Source organism: Sciurus carolinensis, chromosome 4 (genome assembly GCF_902686445.1).
Source record: "Sciurus carolinensis chromosome 4, mSciCar1.2, whole genome shotgun sequence".
In the NCBI taxonomy this organism is placed as follows: domain Eukaryota; kingdom Metazoa; phylum Chordata; class Mammalia; order Rodentia; family Sciuridae; genus Sciurus; species Sciurus carolinensis.
The window spans coordinates 149,835,950-149,859,074 of NC_062216.1; the positions used below are offsets into that span (position 1 = coordinate 149,835,950).

Consider the following 23,125-nt stretch of genomic DNA (forward strand, 5'->3'; position numbering starts at 1 on the left):
TTCTCCCCATTTACAGATAAGAAAGCCAAAGTGGAAAGACCCTGATATGATTTGGTCAAGAAGTAGAGTCATAGATTATGATTCTAAATCCAATAAAGTTTCACAATACAACTTAGTAAACCAATTCATCTTTCCTAAAATATATCCTATTCAAGTTTAAATTATAAAATGCATGCTAAGCCTATCTCATAATCTAATTATCATTTGGGTATGAAAAATTCTCTTCAGAATATCCATTCTTCTAACTTTCTCAAGAACTATTTTCTCAATACACTTTCTTATAGTTACAATTTCCCTTTATTAGACTTCACTCATTATTCATTTGTTATTTGCCCAGGTAATGAGAATGGATGAAAAAGAATGGCATTTTTAATGCTTACCACTAGCTCTCTGACATCTTAGATTTCATGAGATGTATATGCCCTTACAAGGTTTCATGCCTTTTATATATCTACCTTTTGAAATGAAATTCCATTAACTTGTCCCCCCCACCAGGTGAAATGTTCCTTAGCATCCTTAAAGATGCATTTAAAAAGTTATGTTTTCTACAAAGCTCTTTCCTGACTTAATAAGTTAGTAAGTTAGGAAAATGTCAATCTTGGTCTTGTTCACCTATTTATTAGTAGCCTTAGATAAGCAATATAATTTTATTTAGAATTTACTTGAAAAGAGTTGATTAAATTGAGTGACTGAATATTCTTCAAATACTTTAAACATCATGACGGACTGAACATAAAAGCAGAAGTATCTATCCTAAATAAAATCAGACATTAAAGGTTGTTAAGATTTCACTATTCTTACTGAATTCTTGTGTTTTGAAAAAAAGTCTTTTTTCTAAGAACTGTTATATTCATATTTATATGGGTTGTTTTTAAATGTTTTTTAAATTTTCTTTTTTAATTTCTAATATGTAAGTATCCACGGATATAACTTCCTCCCCATTCTCTCAAAAATAAGTTCTTTGTAGTTCTTAATAATTTTGTGACTGTAAAGAAAACTACTAGCCAAAGGCACAATCAATAAATTACCCTCAACCTCAGCAGCAACATCTTAAAATAGCACCTTTCTCTCACATAGTGTTTTGAGGATCAGCAGCTGAGTGGTTCCACCTTAGAATGTCTCATAGGACCATAATAAGCTATGGACCACAGTTACAGTTTATGAAGACTTCACGAAGCTTGAAAGATGTTCTTCCAAGTTCATTCACATGGCTGTTGGCAGGAGACTTAATATTTACAGTCCATTGTATTTATCTCTTTTTCCTTACTATCATTTTCTTTTCTTTCGTGGTTTTCCTATTATAGTTCAGCAAAATATTAGTTTTAAGTTTTTAAGCAGAGCCAACATGTTCAACACATCTTTGAATAAAAGAGTGTAATACTCTCTATCACAAAAAAAAGTAAAGATATAAATTAAATATTCACTATTACTCCTTTATAAAGAAACAAAGCAGAAAATATTAACATTAAAAAATACTGGAAAAAGAACAAAGTTGGAGGTCTCATACTTCCTAATTTAAAAATTTATTACAAAGCTATAGTACTCAAAACACTATGGTGCTGGCACAAATAAAGAGTTTAATAAAGAGACCAGAAAAAGAAACTTTCACACATCTGGTTACTACGGTCTCTATGTTGTGTCCTCCTAAAAAGCATGCTTTGAAAACCTAACCCCAAAAGAGATGGTATGAAGAGATGGGGCCTCAAAATGGATTAAAGACCTAAACATGAGACCTAAATCTATAAAACTCTTAGAGGAAAACAATTCATGATATCATTTCTTGGCTATGACACTCAAATCATAGGCAACAAAAATAACCAGAGAAAAACCAGACTAAGATGAAATTTAAAATTTCTGTGCATCAAGAGAAACTACAGAGTGAAAAGGCTTTGCAAATCAAATCAAATATATGATAAGGAGCTGTATTTGCAAATTACATACCTGATGCAGGGTTAATATTCAGAATATATAAAGAACTTTTATAACTCAATAACAGAAAAATAAAAATAAAATAGCTGGGTTCAGTGGCACACACCTGTAATCCCAGCTATTTGGGAGGCTGTGGCAGGAAAATCACAAGTTCAAGGCCACCCTGGGCAATTTAGTGAGATTCTGTATCAAAATAAAAAATTTAAAAGGCTAGGGATATAGCTCAGTGGTAGGGCATCCAGGGTTTAATTCCCACTACCTCAGAAAAGAAAAAAATATATTAAAATGATATAGGCAGCAAGTACAAGAAAAGATTCTCAGCATACTAATTAATAGAGAAATATAAATTAAAACCATAAGATAGCACCTTACACCCATTAAAATAGTTACTCTCAGATAAACAAAATTAAAAGACTAACAAGTATTAACAAGGATGTGAAGAAATTATAACCTTTGTATACTGTAGAAAGGAAAAGAGAAAGTAAAAGGGCAGTAATTTCTTAAAAATTAAAAACAGAATTACTGTATGATCTAGCAGTTTCACTTCTGAATGTAAAGTGTATGTGTGTGTTTAGTGTGTGTGTTTGTGCATGTTTAACAAGAGTGTCATGACCATTCAGTGGGGAAAGAACAGTCTTTTCAATGAACATTGCTAGGGGAAAATGGATATCAATGAGCAAAAGAATGAAATTGGACCCTTACTTTAAACCATATACATAGACACACACGCATACACAAAAGAACTGAAAGTAGGGTCCCAAAGAATATCTGTATACCCATGTTCAGAGTATTATTCAGAATAGTCAGAAAAATGGAAGAAACACAAATATCCATTCACAGATGAGTGGATAGTATGTTAAACACAGAGTGGAATATTATTTAAACTAAAAAAGTAAATTCTGAAACAGCTACATAGATAAACCTATTCAGGGCATTATGAAATAAGATAGTCACAAAAAGACAAATACTTAATGATAACACTTATAGAAATACTTATGACAGCAAAATTCACAGAGATAGAATGGTGGTTGCCAGGAGTTCAGAATGGGACTACTGAAGAGTTGTTTAATGGTTATAAAGTTTCAGTTTCGCAAGATGAAAAGAATTCCCGAGATTAGCTTGTACAACCAGGGGAAGATACTTAACTACTAAAATATATACACACAGAATCAGACATTTTGTGCTATCATATAAAGACGATTCACAAAACTAAAATTTAAGTCATAAAATCAATTAACCACTATATGTAGCTTTAAAATCCTCACCTGATTGTTTTGTGTTAACTCCTGAACTGAACCTTTAAGTTTTTGTAATTCCTGCACATATACAGCAACTTCCTGGGGACCTTTGGCAAGTTCGCTCCTTAGCTGGTTTATTGTAGCCTAAAAAATAAAATAAAAATTAAAGTAAACTAAATTTAAAAAGGAAACACAAGTATACAAGAGCTTTAAGATCTTAAATATTCTGTTGTAGTAGTTAAATTGAAATAACACTTGGAACCTTCAAGTTGATTCTTTATCCTACCACCCTGATTGTAACACCATTTTTTTTTTTTTTGGCTTGAAATTAACTTTAAAATTTCATCTAACGTGTACAACATCATTTATCTAATAATACATGAAATGAAGCATTGACATCTTTCTCTAAGGTAAGCATCAAACTGTGAACTTCAATTTATTCGTTTTGAAACTCTATACTTGAATCCTCTTGAATTTAAAGAGGAGAAGCAAGTTATGTCTATGTTTCTTCTTAATTTCTATCACATAAACTTTTCCTTTTAAAACACGTAAATATAAAGCTTGTACATAAAATAATATAAGAGAAACTCAGTTAAGCAGAGATCCTGAAAATATAAACTTTCTACATTTGAAACCTCAACCATTAGAAAGATCACCTACTGCTTGGTTTCCTGAAAATGATATTAACAAAAGAAATTTGTATTTCTAATACTGCTTACTGGTTTTACTTTTCGCATTCTTAAGTTGGTTATTTTCATTGCTTCTATTCTTTATTACTGAATAAACTTCATAATAAGGATGAGACATATTTCAATTGAGATTTTAATTGTGAGGGAGGAGATAGAGTAGAGTGAATCAGACTTCCCCTTTTCCTATTGTACATCATGAATCATTTTAATCTTTTACAACGATGATGTGTCATGTTTATATTTGGGAAAAAATAAAACCTAAGAAAGACAAAAGTTTCAAAGGAAATAAAATACACTCTTCTTTCAATGTCACCAAGGGTGAAATTCAAATATCTCTGCCCTTGCTACACTGACTTTGCTCCCCACTTAACAGGCTAACCTCTTTGGTGCCTTGGATTTCACCACACATGCCATAACGTCTCAGGAATCCTCACTCCCAAGGCTGCACCCTGATTCTTATTACTCTTTCTCACTTGTATCCTCCTTGAAATGGTCCCTGACCATTCCTGCTTTTTCCCCTTCTTCATAGCACATAGTCATTACCTTCCTATAATGATTGGTTTACTTATATATTGTTTGACTTTCACAAAAGAATATGAACCTTATGAGAGCAGACATTAACTTATTCTGTGCTATATTCCCCACACCTAAAATACTTCCTGCCACTGAGCATGAACGCAAAAAATACTCCCTAAAGGAATGAGTCATTATACCTCCAAAGATTTAGTAGATATTTATTCCCATGGAAACAGTATATTAGTCCCTATAAAATAGTTTGCAGTTACTTGACACTATATTATTCAATTCAACATTAAATTTTTACTATAATCTTTAAAACAAAAATGATTAAGAAATAATATTTCAAACAAACATTCTGCTGGTTGTTTTAGAATTACATTTTTAACATTTTACTACTGTAAGTAAATAATCATTTTACAGTGGTTGAAATTTTGCTGATTAACAAAACAAAAACAAGCATGTCTTTGAAGATCTGAGATTGCCTTAAAACACAAAACTGCCATATGACAATAGAAAGTTAGGCTAGCATTAATATCAAAAAGCCTTCCATAAACACATTACCTCAAATTTAAGCATCTCCATAAGAAAGCACAAAAAAAATAATAAAATGATGGATGAAATGTGGAACACAAGACTGACAAAATTATACATTGAGTACACAATAAAAAATGTCCAAACATACCTAAAAAACTGACCTCTTAAATTAGTATACTTAAAAGTATTTACTCTCCCTAATAGTTACGGGTGTAATCATAGTTATTCCATACCTATATGAACATTCTTACTCTTAAAAGGAGGATTTAAATGAGTTTATTTGGAAGACAGATAAAATTCTTTAAAAATTATTTTCAATAAAGACCACACCAAATGTTAAGTAGATTTTAGCTGATACTTTTAATGATGTAAATTTTTTTAATTAATTCTTTTTAACCTTTAAATCTTCAATTTCCAATCTATAAAACAGCCAATTATTTATTAGTTGAAAAGCTTTAGAATAAAAAATATGCCTTTAAAAATATAAATACAAGTCAATGAATTCTCAAATTATATGTTCAAGTAATAGACATTTAATGACATTTAATAATATATACTAGATTATATATCTTCAGCCTTAACTAGAAATACTAGTCAAATAAATCCTTGCATCTTTAGATTCTTGAATTCCTGTTAATGTTTTTGTTTCTGATGCCAATATTGAGATTCAGTAAGAGTAGCAACATCCATAATAAAAATTTTTCTTCTAAATTCTTTAAGTGCCATAATATACCAACCCACTTGAGAACACATAGGACTGAATTTTAATAATTTAATATAATATATGCCATATATTCAAAGTAAGTAGAAACTAAAAAAATGGAGTTTAAACAAATAAGTGAGATGAAGCAATTACACAGTAATTTTTCATATGCAAATGGTGTGAGATACAGCTCAAAAACATTTAACACAATATTATAACATACAATTTGGCAAAAATTTTAAAGTAATAATAATAATGAATATTAGGACAAGGTTGATAGCACAAATTTGCTTATAAGTCAATCATCAGGCACTGAAAATAAGAAACAACATACTATAGGTTTTGGATAAAACCTGGGTCAAAACCTTAGTTTCTTTATATTAGGCACATGACCGTGAACAATTTACTTAACCTAACTGAGCTTCAGGCCCCTCCTGTGTAAAACAGATCTAATACTTAACTAATAAGGTTATAAGAAACAAATAAAACCACAAAAAGTGCCCAACATGGTACCAAAACCTAATGATACTCAAAGAGTTCAATTCTAATAGTAAGATTAGCACAACTTATACTACCACTTCTTAAAGTTATTACAAATATTTTAACATAGCCTGAGGTATCATTCATCGTAATGTACGTATTAACCAACTAAAGAAGGAATAAATGTCTTCTCTATTTCACTGAAAATATAGTGAAATATTAAATTACCTATTCAAGTACTCAGTTAAGACTAAAATTTATCTTAAATATTTGAAAAGAAAACTTTTTATGAAAACTTGAACATTAAGATGTAAAACAATTGATTTCTAAGGCATTTTCCTTCTTTACCAGAAACATCTTTTCTATAAAAATAAAACAAAAATATTCTTTCCTACAATTAGTCCTGCTTATAGGACAAAGGGAGACACTAAATTCTTACATGTCCAAATATTTTTATAACTCTTGTCATAACTTTTTCATCCTAAATAATCTTGAGAAATTTGTGATTGCCCTGAAATTATTTGAAAAATTATGGGGGTATGTGTTATTGGGAGATGAAGAGTCATTTTTCAGGAATCTGTATCTAATGACCATAAATTAGTGTTAAAGCATCATAAAGCCTCACATGTCTATGTATGTTTAACCCACACACTTTTGCCACTCCTCCACTGACAAGAAGAAAGACAAAGGAAAATAAAGCATGAATTAGCATGGGCTGTCTATAATATTTATACCCCATAGTATGGTGGCATGTTACTACTTAAGAATAGAGAGATTTTAGATCACCGGCTAAAAAACTGTAACACAGAGAACCAAACTGAATATCACTATAACAACTTTTAAAACTGAAAATATAAAAAACAGAGGTACACTTCACATAAAGAAGTTTAAAGACTGAAAATAATAATAATAATAAAATATATCCTATAATGAAGTAAAAAAAAAAAAAGACAATGGTTAAACTTTTTAAGCAAATACATTTACTATCCATATTAGCTCCTGTCACATATTAACATAATTATGTAAGGGATTTACAGGCCAAAGTCATGCTCTGTGAAAAATAGGAGAAAGAACTAAGAACATTCTGGAAGAGGAAATATGAACAGTCTTCAAATATCTCCAGTGGAAAGAGTAATAATTTGGTCAGTGTAATTCCTCAGAAGAGAACTGGAACCAATGAATGTGAATTACAGGGTCACGAGTGTCAACTCAATAGATTAGGAAGAAATATGCACATTTTATATTATTCAGCAAGGGTTGTGGGTCACACCAAGGTTGCTGTAATTCGGCAGGGAACCCTGGATGTACTCTTACACTAGATTATTTTTAATATTTCTTTCAACTACATAATTCAACGTCTATCAGTTAGAAGTAAACTTATTAGAAAATAAATCTTTCCTAAATACTTTTCTTAAACAATATTGATAATATAATTATAGAAAATTTTATTATTCTTCCTTTACTCCTACCAAATTAAAGTTCAATTAGCATTTGTTAACTAGTCTTGAGTAAATTTAACTTTAAATATGATCTCCCCATTTAGCATTCTTTACACAAAATAATAATATATTATTCAAACACTCCTCTCCAAGTGTCTAGTTTTACAAAATAAAGATAAAACACATATGACTATCAGACGACTATGACTATAGACAAATATTACTCATATCAAATGAAGCAAAGGCAAATACTGTTTTGAAAAACCACCTGGAAAAATTTCAAATCTTGGTTTTATTCAACAGTATATACTATTCAAGTTAGTATCAGGGGCTGGGGAGATAGCTCAGTCAGTAGAGTGCTTGCCTTGTAAGCACAAGGCCCTGGTTCGATCCCCAGAACCAAAAAAAAAAAAAAAAAAGTTAGTATCAAACACATTTAAGTACACTGAACTTTATTACCTCTGAGTTAGCATATTCTGCTTGTAACTTTTTGCAATCATCTTTGAGTTTTTCAGATTCTCTCTCACGCTCCAAGGTCATATTATCCATGAGTGTTTGAACTTGGACCAATTCTTTCTTCAGCACAGCAACATCTTCTATACCAGGTCTCTGAAGCTGTGAAGTCACACATTTTAATTAAAAATTACAATGAAAAACTAAAATAATATACATTTTTAGAATGGATTCACTAAAAATAATCAAAATGAAGATAATCTTTTCATTTTTGGACTCTGAACATTGATAATCTGAAACTAATCTGAAACTGATATCTCTTTCCTAATAAGCCACCTCCTCTTCTCACTCTTCCATTTAACAGTAGTATCAACCGAGGTACAATCTAGCGAATTCACAATTATTTTTCCTGCTTTCCTTTCCATGGCAAACAGCATACACTGGTAATAACGACAACTTGATAAAGACCTTGTGTCCCTTTTTTTCTATCCTAGGAAACTGGTAATAAAAATGAAGAAAGAACATAGCTCAGTGGTACAGCAGTTGTCTACAATTCTAAGGCCCTGGATTGAATCCCTAGTACCACAACAACCAAAACAAAAAAGGGGTGGGGGGGACAGATATAAGAACAAGTAGAGGGGTTGGGGAGATAGCTCAGCTAGTAGAGTGCTTGCCTTGTAAGCATGAGGCCCTGGGTTCAATCCCCAGCACAGCAAAAAAAAAAAAAGAACAAGTAGGGTTTTCAGCAAGTTGCATGTAGTTGATTCATTTACTCATATATTTATTAAGTGCTAAATTAAGGAAGAAAGAAGTCAAGGATAGAGTCAAGATTGGGAAGGGTGTTGAAATATGGTATCAATGACAGAAAAACAGTCATAGATGAAATGTGATGACTTGGATTTTATACTTGTTGAATTTGAAATGAAAGCTAGAAATTCAACTGGTAGGATTCTAAAAGCAGGTGATTTTATAAAACTGAAGTACAAGGGAGCTAGGCATGCTTGCATATGCCTGTAATCCCACTGATTAGATTGGCTGAGGCAGGAGGATGATGAGTTCAAGGCAACTTAGCCTGGGCAACTTAGCAAGAACCAGGCTCAAAATAAAAAATATAAAAGGACTGAGAATATAGCTCAGTGAGAGAACACTCCTGGGTTCAAACCCCTGTACTGCAACAAAATAAAATTTTTTTAAATGTTTTTTTAAATAAATTGCAAGAGAATGTCAGAATCAAAGATTCAATTATGGAAAATACTAAAAAAGACATTTAGATAGAAGCAACAAAAATGTTAAGGTAATGTTATGTATCATAACATATTCCATTTTATTTTAAAAGATCACATATAGTATACATATGTAGGTGGCAGAGTACAGGGAATTTTTATTTCCTTCAGTTTACTCAAACTTCTTAAAAAAACATTTCTTCAGAGTATACATTTCATTTTAATTGAGAAACAAATAAAAAAATACATTCTAATAAATGGTTTCTAAATTACCAGTTCAGTCTTCAGATCCTGAATTGCAGTTGCCTCTTTGTTTAATTCTTCTGTCAAATGTGTTACCTTCTGTTCTGCAGCTTCTCGAAGGCTCCTCTCCTCATCATATTTTGACTTTAGATCTAAATAAAGATAGTAACAAAAATTAGTTTCATGACATTATCTCTGAAGGAATTTTTATAAATCCCTGCATATTACTCTGCATATTTGTACATCACTCTAACTTCAATTAACATTCTTTAAATAGCTATAAATACACACAATAAAATTATACTTCTGATTACATAAATAATGAGTTTAAAATAATCAGATGATTTTGTCTACATGAATTCCCCCCAACACTGCTACTAGTTAGGCATTTTAAAGAAAAGTTACATGTAATATTTTACCTAAAAGCACATACTTTATATACATAGTATGAGCTGGGCATAGTGGCACAGGCCTATAATCCCAGAGACTCAGGAAGCTTAGACAGGTGGATTGCAAGATTGAGAACAGCCTCAAGAACTTAGGGAGACCCTGTCTCAAAATTTAAAAATTAAAATAAAAGGGAATATAACTCAGTGGTAAAAAATTCCTGGGTTCAATCCCCAGTACAAAAGAAAAGAAAATTGTTAAAAAGTATGTATAATTGATACCATAACCAATGGTTATATATCTATTATATTATGCAATTAATTTCTTTAAAATATTACTTTTTAATCTTTAAGCATACCAAAAAAGAAAATTTATCTTCTTTAAATTTCAAGAATAATTAGCAGAGAAAGCCAGTTCTTTGAAGGGAGGTAAGAGGACAAACAATAATTTATAAAACAACTATAATATCAATCCATTCATCACCACTATAGTCTATAAAAAAGGCTTTCTCACACTGAAATACTATTTTTTTCCTAGGATATATAATGGTGGAAAGGTAATGAGGCAAATTCATTAGCCAAAAAATTCGGATTCAATTTACCTGCAATTTCAGTTGCAAGTTGGGCTGCTTTCTGTTCAAATAAATCTTTCATTTGCTTAATATTAAAATTTTCTGTCTGGGCTTCTTCTAATTGTTGTTCCAAAGACTGTAGTTCTACAAGAAAAAAAAAAAAAAAAAAGTGTAGTCATTATTTAAATACAATGTTAATTATATATACTAAATTATTTTAGTTATATCATAATCACTGTCATAGTGAAGACAATCAACATGAGTTTATTATCTAATTACAAATAGAATATTTTCACATTTCAAGAATTAAGGGGGCTGGGGAGATAGCTCAGTCGGTAGAGTGCTTGCCTTGTAAGCACAAGGCCCTGGGTTCGATCCCCAGCACCCAAAAAAAAAAAAAAAAAAGTATTAAGTATATCTGACTTCATTCATGGCACAAATTGTAATGTATAAACATAAAACAATTGAAAGAAATACCTAATCACCTCCAAATAATCTAAAAATATTTGTTATCTATAAATTTATAGATTGTAAATCTATAAATATTTAAAAGTTATACTGACTTCATATTTCATAGTTATTTTCTTATATCCATCAAATGATTTGATGTAACATATCCTGCTCCTCTAAAAAAAAGTAGTTACAAAGAAAGATGAAATTAGAAATGGTTAAGAACAACCAGGTTTTGAAAAAAATTAATCAGTTAAAGTATGGAGTCAACTCCTAATATTACTTCATTCTCATAAAAAAAAGATTTCATAAATACAACAGCTAATTGTGACATATAATTTTGGTTAGTCACTGAGCATTCCTCCACATAAACACAATTACAAAAATTCTAGTTCCATAAATTTACTTCATGGGATACAGACTATATAACTCCTTCATATAGACTTCAATCTTCATTAAACAATCATATTGATGTAATATTCCAGAAGTTCATTTCTAACTAAATTATGAAGGACACAGGTAACTTTCTAAGCCTAGAACATGACCATAAGCAGAATACGTTTTAGAGTTACAAAGGATAACCACAAAATTCCTTTAGCAAGCATTAAAAGAGAAAAAAAAAAAGAATAAGAAGACAAAGAAAAATGAAAACTATCTGTTCTAAGTAAAAGTTACCTGCTGATGAATCAGCCACCAATCCATCAGGTTTAGCCTCCTCAATGAAAACAAAAGACAAAAAAATACATTAAAAGAAGACAATACTGTACAATTGCAAATATTAAAAATCGCTCAAAGCTACATGTCAGGTCAAGTAGCAAGATTCTGATAAAATTTAAAGTCTGATAGTCCTCATTCTTCCAGATCTATAAGGTACCACTAGGCAGACTACCTGCAGTTCACCAGTTATGAGACAGAATTTTTTGAATATTAATATATGTGAAATTGTGATGAATCTGACAATAGATAGCATCCTAAATTCCATAACTTCAGTAATAAATAAATAGAGGACTTCCCCTTCCTTCTAGAATGTGACATCAGACTTTTCCTATCCCAAATGTAAGCTACTAACCTCAACTACTACACTTCAAAATATATAAAAAAAAGTGTCTGATAGAAATTTTGACAGCTTAGGTCACAGCAGGCCACTCTCTATTGACTGCTTCTCCAAGATCCACAGCTCAAACTGTGATAGGTCCATATACCCTGTCAGCCTTTGAACTTTGAAGTCTCGCCCACCAACACTTGCATTGCTGGCTAGCTGCAAGAAATTCAGTCATTGCAGATCTCCATGTTGGAAAGAATCACTCTCAAGAAATGCTCATAAACCTATATCTTAAATTTTAACTAGACAACTTTCTACAGACACCTGCTTTCATCATGACTGAGCAATCAGACATTAATAATTTGGGATCTTACTCACTGTGATTAATGTATCTCATCTACTGAGTATATTTCCTGTGAAATGTGTTGACATATTTTCCCCCTCTTTAAGCACTATGAACCTAAGAAAAGTTTCTTTATAAGTAATGTCATAATACAATGCATTACCCATGTGTTTGTTTTGATAGTGGTGTAAACATACTGTGCTGACAGTCAAATAAAAGTATAGCATATACAATTACAAACAGTACCTAACAGTTAATAATGCAGGTAAGTGATTATTACTAGTTTATATACTTACTATACTATAATTCTATTGTTATTTTAGAGAATACTTTCCACTTTTAAAAATTGCAGTAAAATAGACCCAAGCAGGTCCTTCAGGAAGAATTCCCAAAGAAGGCACTGTTATATGAGAAGAGATCTATATGTGTCACTGCCCCTGAAGATCTTCTCTACGAGACAACATATACAGGTAGAAGATGGTGATACTGATGATCCTGTCTCTGTTTAGGCCAAGGCTAATGTATATATGTGTCTTAGTTTATAATGAAAAAATTTAAAAGCTAAAAAAAATTTAAAACTTAAAAAAAAGGCTTATAGAATAAGGAACAAATACAATGTATTTGTGTTTTTAACTATTGTGAGTCAAAAAGTTTACAAAATGAACAAAGTTACAGTAAGCTGAGGTTAATGTATTATTGAAGAAAATTATTTTTGTAAACTTTAATGTGGCCCAAGTATATAATGCTTACAGAGTCAACAGTAGTGTATGATAATGTCGTGGATCTTCAGATTCACTTGCCACTTGCTGACTCACCAGAGCAACTTCCAGTACTGTAGGTTCAATTCATACATGGCAAGTGGCCTATATACACATATCATTGTTCATCTTCTATATCATATTTTTACTAGATCTTTTCTATGTTCAGATACACACATGCCACTTTGTTAAGCCCAACATAAAAAAAGATACATAGGTAACTGATTCTTAGTAACATCTTTAAAAAGTTACAACTTTACTTCTCATAAGCATTACAAAGAATATACAAGGCTATTGCAGGCTATTAAACACAAACAAATTAGAAAGTTATTTATATCAGGCCACTTACTTACAAAAATATACACAATTTTCAACAATGAAAATAAACTACTAATGTACATGCTTCAACTATTTAAAAAGCAATTACTTGCTGTTGCAGTCCTTGATATTTTTCTAATTCTTTCTTTAATTCTTCTGAGTACCATTTTTCTTCCTAATGAAAAAGATGTTTTAATTAGTAAATTTTAAGAGACTTTTAATATGAAACACTAAAAATAAGCAAGTATAGTCATATTTATTATTACCTTAAGTGAAGCCTGTAGGTCTTGGACCTCTTGTCTGAGTAGTGTTATATCATCTCTAAACATGTGGGGGGGTGGGGATTAATAGTTAGTGTCCTTTAATTTATAACCTATTCTTTTAACAAATGACAATTAATTATATAATAATAAGTAGTTTTGCAATCTTTAAAAAGAACTATAGAAGAATTTATGTATAACAACAAATACATAAATCCCTTAGAAAAATAATTTTATGCCTAAAGCTCATTGTTTATATGTGAGAAAACATTTTCTCATGGAAATAATCATATTACTGATTGTCAAATGCCTGAAGCAGAAGTAAAATATCTTCTATTAATTTACCAACAATAAGCATCAATGTCTTCCTGGTGCAGCTAGCATAAAATCTAAAGTCATTAACAAAGACTATAAAATCAGTAAAATCTAGTCCCTGCCTTAAAACTCTCCCCTTCATTTGCTTAGCTCTAGCAACACTGGCTTATTCCTGTTCCTTGAGTATGACATGCTCTTTCCTGCTGAGAACCTTCTCACATTCTGTTCCCCTCATCTAAGACTCTGAAAAAGAATGGTAAGCAGACCTATGTTAGGCCCTAATGCAGGAGAGAAATTCCATGAGAAAAAACATTTAGGATTATTATTCTGCATGTCAAGAACATTTCTTCCTCTGTGAGAATTTAAACAGTAGAAAATGGAGCTCTCCTCACTTCATGACACTATGATAAAAGATAAAGGAACTGGAATGGGAACGGGAGTTGAATAGAATTATCAAATGAAATGATTCTAGTCTAAAGCAAATAGAAGAACACGGTCAGTTCTATGATAGAAAAAGTCAAGATCACTCCAGCACAAGTAAAAGATATGAGCAAGGTGAAAAATAATGGAAGAGATCGGTGGGAGAATTATATGCTAGAATAGGGGTGGGAGTAAAGGGGAAAACAGCCTCATCTGTGAAGAAGGGCTAATAGCAGAAAAGGAAGAAAACTGCCAACAGAGGAAATGTAGAGCATGAAGAAATTAGTCCTCTACCATTCATATGTAAAGAATTCATTCATTATTCAACAGGCATGTGTTGTCTGTGCCAGACTCTCAAGTTGTTCAGTCTACTGGGGGGAAGTAAACATGTAAACAAGTAAGTGCAATAGACCATTATCAGTTCTGTAACAGAAATAAAAACGGAGGTACACAGACAGTGGTCACTTCTACCTAGAGGACTCAAGAAGGGCTTCTTGGAGCTGGGGTTTGTGGCTCAGTGGTAGAACGCTTGACTAGCACTTGTGAGGCACTGGGTTCAATCCTCAGCACCACATAAAAATAAGCAAGACAAAGGTATTGTGTCCATCTGCAACTAAAATATATATATATATATATATATAGTATATATACCAAGTATACATACATTTAAAAATCCTGTCTAAAAGCTCATTAATACATCAGGTTTCAGGAACACACCTATAATCCCAGCTACTCAGGAGGCTGAGACAGAAGGATCTTAAGTTCAAGGCCAGCCTAGGCAACTGAGTGAAACCTGTCTCAAAATAAAAATAAAGACAGATCTGGGCAGGAAGTTTTGTGTTTACCTACTATATGCAATGTCGAGTTCCTCAGTACCACAAATAATAATAATAATAATTGATAAATAAAAATTAAAAAGGATACCTGCAAAGACAATTTGGGAATATCTAAGTTTTAAAAGGAAACTTTATTTAAAAATTCTACTTTTAGAAATTTATTTTGCAGTACATTCAAACTGAAAATGCTATAGCCATCATACATAAATTACAGCATTATATTAATTCAAAAACACTGGAAATATCTTAGATCAGCAGGAGAATGATAAAATTCCATACTACCATTAAAAAGAATGAAATGGCTCTATCCATAAGATACAGAGAAAAACAAAAGGTACAATACAATGTAGAATTGCTACTTTTTATGTAAAGATATTAATTTATATACATAGATACAAGCATATGTGCAGACTCTGGAAGAATACAAAAGAAATTGATGAAGAGGATAGGGAAAAGAGGTATGTACAAGGTTCAATTTTCATCTTAGGACTTTTTTTTTTTTTTTTTTTAGTTGTAGATGTACAGAACACTTTTATTTTATTTATTCATTTAATGTGATGCTAAGGATTGAACCCAGTGCTTCACACGTTGTGAGGCAAGCACTCTATCACTGAGCAAAAATCCCAGCCCATCTCAGGACTTCCTGAACCATTTAAATTTGGTACTATGCATATACCAGCTAAATATACATTTAATACATTAATGTATCAGGTTCCAGTATTTTATCAATACTGATGTAATTTACAAGTAAACTGATAAACAGCTTTACAGCAAAAAAGGTTGTATGACTTACTTTTATGTGAATTATATAACCTGCCCATAGCCACATGCTATCTAATGTATTACAGGGAGGTAGCAGTTCCGTCAAAAAACTGAAGAGGTACAGAAAAAGGGAACAAGAAATAAATCTGGAAGACTACACAGTAAATATCCCATAAGCAATGAAAAAGTTTCTTTTTAGAGCAATAGCAATCAAATTTGCATTTTAAGAATACAATTCTCCAATAATTTGAAGAATTAATTATACGGGTACTATTAATTAGCCAACTATAAATACTTAAACTATTTCTCAGTGAGACATAAGTCATAAAATAAGCTAGCAATGAGGATGGGAAAAGATATGAAAGCTGTTCAGGAAACAGAATGACAAATTTTGTGACACTTCAGATGAAGGAGAGCGGAGACAGGTGCGTAAAAATGAGCACACACAATTTTCTGGCTTTAGTAACTGGGTAAGTAAATAATGCCACCATTCACCAAATAAGTAACAGCACACAAGAAGCAAGTTCAGAAGGAAATGTAATCAATTGTTTTCAAAATGTCAACAGTGAGATGCTTTGGGAATATCCTAAGAGAAGATAACTACTAGGCAATTTGGGAGATTATTCTAGGTTGGAGATGTAGTTTAGTAGAAAGTTATAGATGTGGATATTACCACAGGTGGATGACATACAGGAAGAATAGCACATAAAACAATAAACAAAGAATGATCACAGTATTAAGTTGTCTCAGAAGTTTAGAAGAAAAAGGGACTAGCAGAGTTAAATTTTGCTAAGGTTGCAGTAATCTATAAAGATGACTACCATTGAATTCTTCCATTCCTGGACACAACTACTGCTCCACTGAAAGATGAAGTTTACTTCTTGGTCTCTTGAATTTGAACTGGCCCTATGACTACTTTTACCTATAGAATGTGGCAGAAATGATGCTCTGACAGTTTTGAATCAGGCCTAAATTAGAAGACTGGCAGCTTCTACTTCTTTCCTAATGAAGTGCTCTTTCTTGGAACCCAACTGCCAGTCTGTAACTCTAAGTAGTCATAGAAAGGTCATAATGAAGGAAAACAAAGACCTCTGGAACTAGCTGAGCTCCTAGCCAGCATTCAATGCCAACAACTTCAGTCATGAATGTGAGGTCACTTTGGACCTTCTTGACTCCTGCCTCCAGTCTACCTCACTTAAATCAGAAAAACCATTCAATCAAATCAGAGATATGAGAAGTAATGAACTGTTATAGTTTCAAACCACTAAGCTTTGAATGAATCGTTAAACAGATAGAGATAAACCAGAATAGAAGTTCTTAAAATAAGAACTGAAAATATGCCATTGTCCTCGGAAGTGAGCTAAACACTAAAGAAAAGTAAAGAAGAAGGGTAGACTATAGATGTTTTTATGTTGAAAGTTTATGTATGGTATTAGACACATCTAAATCACAGCTAAAAAAACAACTTTACTGAATTTATATTAAATATAAAAACATTTGTAATGTGATTCAATATAACTACATATTTTATCTATTTTCTAACAAATGACAAAATACAGCAACCAAACCAAAATTATTAACTTACAAATAAGAGCACCAAAGAGCATTAATAGTCACAGAAAAGATACTTTCTTCCCAAAGCACATTTTAATGTATTATAACAATATATTTTATCATTTTATTGTTTTATTGTCCTATTTTATTGTTATACACTATCACCCACAAAGTTATGTAGCCACAATACTTTTCCTTTATTTAGTATTCTGTGTTACATTAGAATAATAAACCAAGAATTTTTTTAAGAAAAGCATGAAAAAATTTTTTCCAAGTAGAATGAAATAAACCCTTATTCCTTAATGGGTATAAAAGACAACAGCAGAAGAAAAACAAAGTCATATTGTTGAATGCTGTTCTAAGTTGCTAAATATTTTGGATTAATTTTAGTCCTCAAAATGGTTAAGTAAAATTGCTAAGCACACTGGTGATTATAAATGAATTTTTAAGATTTAAAGTTTTAATTTTATTTCTTATCTAAATTCATTATTTTATTGACTTACTATAAAATCATCTAAAAAAGCATATCATTCTTTACTGAACAGAATACATCAAATATAATTCAACCTTCTTTTGCTAATTTGGAATCTTCATTAAAGACAACCTCTATACCATGTTGCAGATATTGGTATAGATAGCTGCTGGTCACAGGCTGAATAGGTCACATGACAAGAGAAGAAGGCAATGCTAACTGAGAACAGATTTTAATTAAATAATATGAAAATATCACTATTTTTAGAAACTAATCATTACTAAACAATGATATCACATGCACATTCCATACCAATATTACACTTTGAAACTATCATACCATACCGCTTCAAAGCGAGATTGGCCTCTCCTCCGTGACTTGCATCATTACCAGCATCATGAACTGCCTGATAGTGTTCAAAAAGTTCATCAGCAGATCCAAGAGATTTCATACACTGGGGACATATGAAGCCCTATGGAAAGAGGCAGAAAAAGGTATCAAAATGGTTTTTAATATTATAAAATAATACTTTGCATATTATGAAATAAAGTCAAATGTCTTATTCATACAAATGGAGCCATTAAACTAATTGTAACTTGTGGTATTAGCCCAAATTCATGTACCACTGTATATTCTTGTTGAAGTTTACAAAATAAAAATACAATCCTTGCAACTATCTTTTAGGTTGAATAACTTAATGGTTAGAATATTGAATTCTAATCTAAGAAGTTTTTTCTAATCTAGATTAGTTGAAAAGATTTGCCATTATATATTTTCTCCCTCTAGATATCCCCTTTATTAAAATATGTGCTCTATTTTATTTCACAGGAATGCTACCAAAAAAATTAAGATGAGTACTATCATCACTGAGGTGAAGATTAACCTAAAATTAACTTAAGATTAACACAGTAATAAAACCTAAAATTATGGGGCTGGGATATAGCTTAGTTGGTAGAATGTTTGCCTTGCAAGCACTAAGGCCCTGGGTTCAATCCCCAGCACCACAAAAACAAAATAAAATAAAATTAATGTATAGCCCTACATTTTATAAAAATCTTATCATTAATCCCAGAATTATTATATGGTTAAGACTATTAACTAGAATATTATGTTAAAGATGCTGATATAGATCCGTGTTTTACAAATTCAGGCATGTAGTTCATTAATGAATCATGAAATCAACATATTGGGTTATAACTTTCAATACAATATATTAGAGTTTATCTTATGTAGTAAGTATAATATTATCTGATTAACTTTTGTCTTGAATGATGACAAATAAGTCATTTATTACAGTGGTTGCCTTAAAAAGTATTTGAGAAGCACTCAGAGTTGTTAAGTGAAGAATATAGGATAGAATGAGTAATAATTATGATTACTCTTTTATTGATTATTTTTAGTTATACATGACAATAAAAATAATTTTGACATGATTATACAAGTATGGAATACATCTTGTTCTGAGACAATTACTTTTTTACTGAGTCCATACTATTGTGCCAAGTATTTTCCCTACACAATCTCATTTAAATCCCACCAGTCTTTATTAGATAAGTATTAATACCTTCATTTCATAGAAGAAGAAATAAAATCTCAGAAAAGTTAAAAGGATTTTATAAGGTTATAAACCTAACTAAACCAGGGTATACACAGGTTTATTGGACAAATTCCACTTTCTTTCCAGAACACTACACTATCTCTTGAACTTCTTGACTTAACCCTTAAAAAAGCACTTTCTTAAAATAAACTTTTTTATCTGCTTTCTAGTAACTTCATTCAACAGATACTTTTATCAATTCAAGTATTATAATATTTTACTGGAAGATACAAATTATTAAAATAGAGTCTCAGTCTTCAAAGAACTGAGAAGACAGTGTATATACACATGAAAAAATATCTTTATATGAAATCAAATTAATGACTAAACAGATGGCATGAAAGCTTACATTTTAGGGGCTTCTGATGGCAAAATTTATTACCAAGTCAAGGCTGAAATAACTTTTTCTCCAACTTTCTGTTGGCCTTATAGAAAATTATTTACTTGACTTCTACATCTTTCATATTGTCAGTATTCTGAATATTACATATTACTTCAGTCTAATTAATCCAATATACAATAGAAATTTTTCTCAACCTTAAATTTATCTCTCAATTAACTGCATTCAAAACTTTTTACAGATATTAAAGAAATAATTTCCTATACTTTGTACTCAAACACTCCCCACACTAAGGGTTTTGAGGCCACCTTACTCCAAAATCTTATTTAAAAATATTATATCAGTTCTGAAAACTCTACGAGTCCCTAGCAGACCATCTTTCACCCTAATCTTCAAGAATATACTCATATGATCTATTTTGCAGGAGTATGTTATAAGCTAAATATTTAAATTCATTCATTAAGTTAAGGATGAAATAGTGATCAGCACAAATCTGGTGAAGTTATTACAAATACAGTTCTGCTAAACCAAGGTAGCAAGACATAAACTTATTTTACTTTCATCAAGTATACAATTCTAAAATTATCCTCTTTAGGAAGACAAAATGTAATGCATGTAAAGTTGGTTTTTTTCAGTATATTCATATATTGTAAGCAACAAGTAAATACATTATGACCTTGAAGGGTCTAAAGAAAGTTTTGTTTCATGGGAATGTACAGCTTTTACCTATTGAAATAGTCCTCTTCTCTTCACTGTATGGGTGTTTTGTATTGTTTCGTGCAGTACTAGAGAAACCAGGGTCTCAAATATGCTAGGCAAGCACTCTGCCACTAAGCTACACCCTTAGCCCTCTCTTTTTATTCTATTAAAAAAAAAACACCATTCCCCTTGAAGATCACTGTTCCCCAATCCTACCTCATTGTCCTTCCCATTTTCTGAATCAACATTCTTCCTAGTATACAATAATGCAAGTGGTTTTGGCTATCACTTACATGCTAATGACTTCCAAATCCATATAGCTATCTAAGAACTCTTCCCAGTTTTCTGGATCTATATATTCAACCATATACAATCTACCACCATCCCATAGGCATCTCAATACAATCAATCTAAGACTCAACTTATTTCCCAAACCTCCTTTTCTCACTAACACAAATCTTTCAGCTGAACTAAAAATCATGCTGAACTATTCTTCTTTCTGTCTCATTTCTAATAAAATGCTAAGCCTAAACATTGCTCCTTTCCATTTTTTCATCTCTATCCCCACTGCAGTTGACCATGTTCAGACATTCATTATCTCTTGTCCAGACTATTGCAATAACATTCCAGAAAGTGCTACTATGCCTAGTCTCCCTTCTCCCTGATGACCTTTCCACACAGCTGCCAGAGGAATCTTTCTAAAATAGATTCTACAGTATTCTTCACGAATCTTTATCATCAACATGGCGTACAAGTACTTGCCTGCATGATTATTCTCCTAATGACACTTGCAGTCTGAAGTCTGGACACCTCTCAATCTATACAATATGCTTCAATGATACTAAAGTACCTGTGTTTCCCTGCACTCACCATGGTATTACAAATTTCTGGGCCTTTTGCATATATTGCTTTTTTCCTCTGGCAGTCATTAGCCTGTCAAATTCCTTCACTCTAATATACAACACACAGGATCTTTTCATCTGTATTTCCCTAACAGCTAAGGTAGTACCTTCAGCATAATATATATTTTCTACATTCTGTATTTATTTACTTAAGTATGCATGAACCTGGAAATGCAAAATTTGGTGGAAAAGCAGGTCTTTAAAAGCTTACAGATTAAAAACCTTCTTAGAACAGGACTTCATTCTCTAAGGCCAGTATGAGCTACAACCAAAAGAAGAAGGGGAATAAAGAAGGGAGTCTTTACACCAGGGCTCCTACAAAGCAGACTGCCCACAAGTCAACCAGTGGAAAAGCTACAAAAGCTGCTCCCAAGAGTGCGCCCTCTATTGGAGAGGTGCAGAAATCTCATCATTACAGGCCTGGTACTGTGGCACTCTATGAATTGAGACTTTTCAGAAGCCCACTGAACTTCTAGTTTGCAAACTCCCCTTCCCGAGTCTGGTGCAAGAAATGTTTCAGGATTTCAAAACAGATCTGCACATCTAGAGTGCAGTTACAGGTGCTCTGCAGAAGAAAAGTGAGGCCTGTCTAGTTGGCCTTTATGAAGACAACAACCTGTGTTCTAGACATGCCATATGTGTAACACTTATGCCAAAAGACATACAGCTAGCACAAAACATACTTGGAGAATGTGCTTAAAAATCCACTATGATGAGAAATATTTCATTCTCATTTTTTTTTCTCTTCTTCCTCTTATTCTGAAGGTAGGTTCCCCACCACCCCCACATGGAATTATAAGGAACCTAAGTATATGACTGTACCTGGAAAAATAGGGGACAGATAAAAGGTATTGGCAGTTTTTCCCCTTTGTTTTTCATTTGTGTGTGATTTTTAATACAAATTCAGGAACTTAAAGCACTAATGAAAGTCAAAATATTTCAGTGAACAAGCTTAAGCAGTTCAACTTTATAATGATTATAAATAAACCTGCTAAAATTTTCTTAATAATGCCAGCATTTGGATTTCTTTAAAGAAGCAAATTTCTTACTGATGGCAAGTAAATGATGTTTGTAGCATTTTTTTCATAGTAAATTCTATCCATTCACTAAACTTTTGAGTTGTCCTACATGCAAGTATGTTTTTAGTGTTGTCTATCTTCTGTGCTATGTCTGTAAGTTTGCTATTAAAATATAATAAACTATCTTTAAAACTTCCAAGAACAAAATGAGCCTAAAAAGTAAGAATAATGCATATCTTCTCTATCATTTATGCATATCAGATGCCAGAATCAATGTTACAATATAGATATATTAAAGAACTATGGGAATACAGGAGATGAGGGGTCCAACTCTGCCTATGGCAGCAGTTAAGGCTTTATTTAAAAATACGTGCATGCATACATGTGTACAGACTATGTATTTCATCTCTATCCTCACTGCAGCTGAACATATTGTGTGTGTGTGTGTGTGTGTGTGTGTACACATATGGAAATACATGTGTATATGAGACCTTGGAATTAGGTACTCAAGAATAAGCAGGAGTTTACCTGGCAGAGTAGAACAAAGGCATTCTAAACAAATGGAAAAGCATTACTGAAGATACAGGAAATGCTAAAAAAGATGTTATGCTCATTTGTGAAACAGAGGTG

At 31.8% G+C, this 23,125-nt stretch overlaps 1 protein-coding gene across 1 annotated transcript in view; it reads right to left on the bottom strand.

Annotated features, from left to right (window-relative positions):
* Window positions 1-23,125, bottom strand: part of Eea1 (early endosome antigen 1) — a 125,299-nt gene that overhangs the window by 54,207 nt on the left and 47,967 nt on the right. Inside the window, exons 3-10 of the mRNA XM_047549868.1 lie at window positions 18,283-18,410; window positions 13,586-13,640; window positions 13,429-13,494; window positions 11,534-11,573; window positions 10,439-10,552; window positions 9,481-9,602; window positions 7,991-8,146; window positions 3,195-3,311 (exon numbers count right to left, since the gene is read on the bottom strand). Coding sequence (XP_047405824.1) covers window positions 3,195-3,311; window positions 7,991-8,146; window positions 9,481-9,602; window positions 10,439-10,552; window positions 11,534-11,573; window positions 13,429-13,494; window positions 13,586-13,640; window positions 18,283-18,410 — 798 coding nt within the window. The remainder of the gene's footprint in view (window positions 1-3,194; window positions 3,312-7,990; window positions 8,147-9,480; window positions 9,603-10,438; window positions 10,553-11,533; window positions 11,574-13,428; window positions 13,495-13,585; window positions 13,641-18,282; window positions 18,411-23,125) is intronic.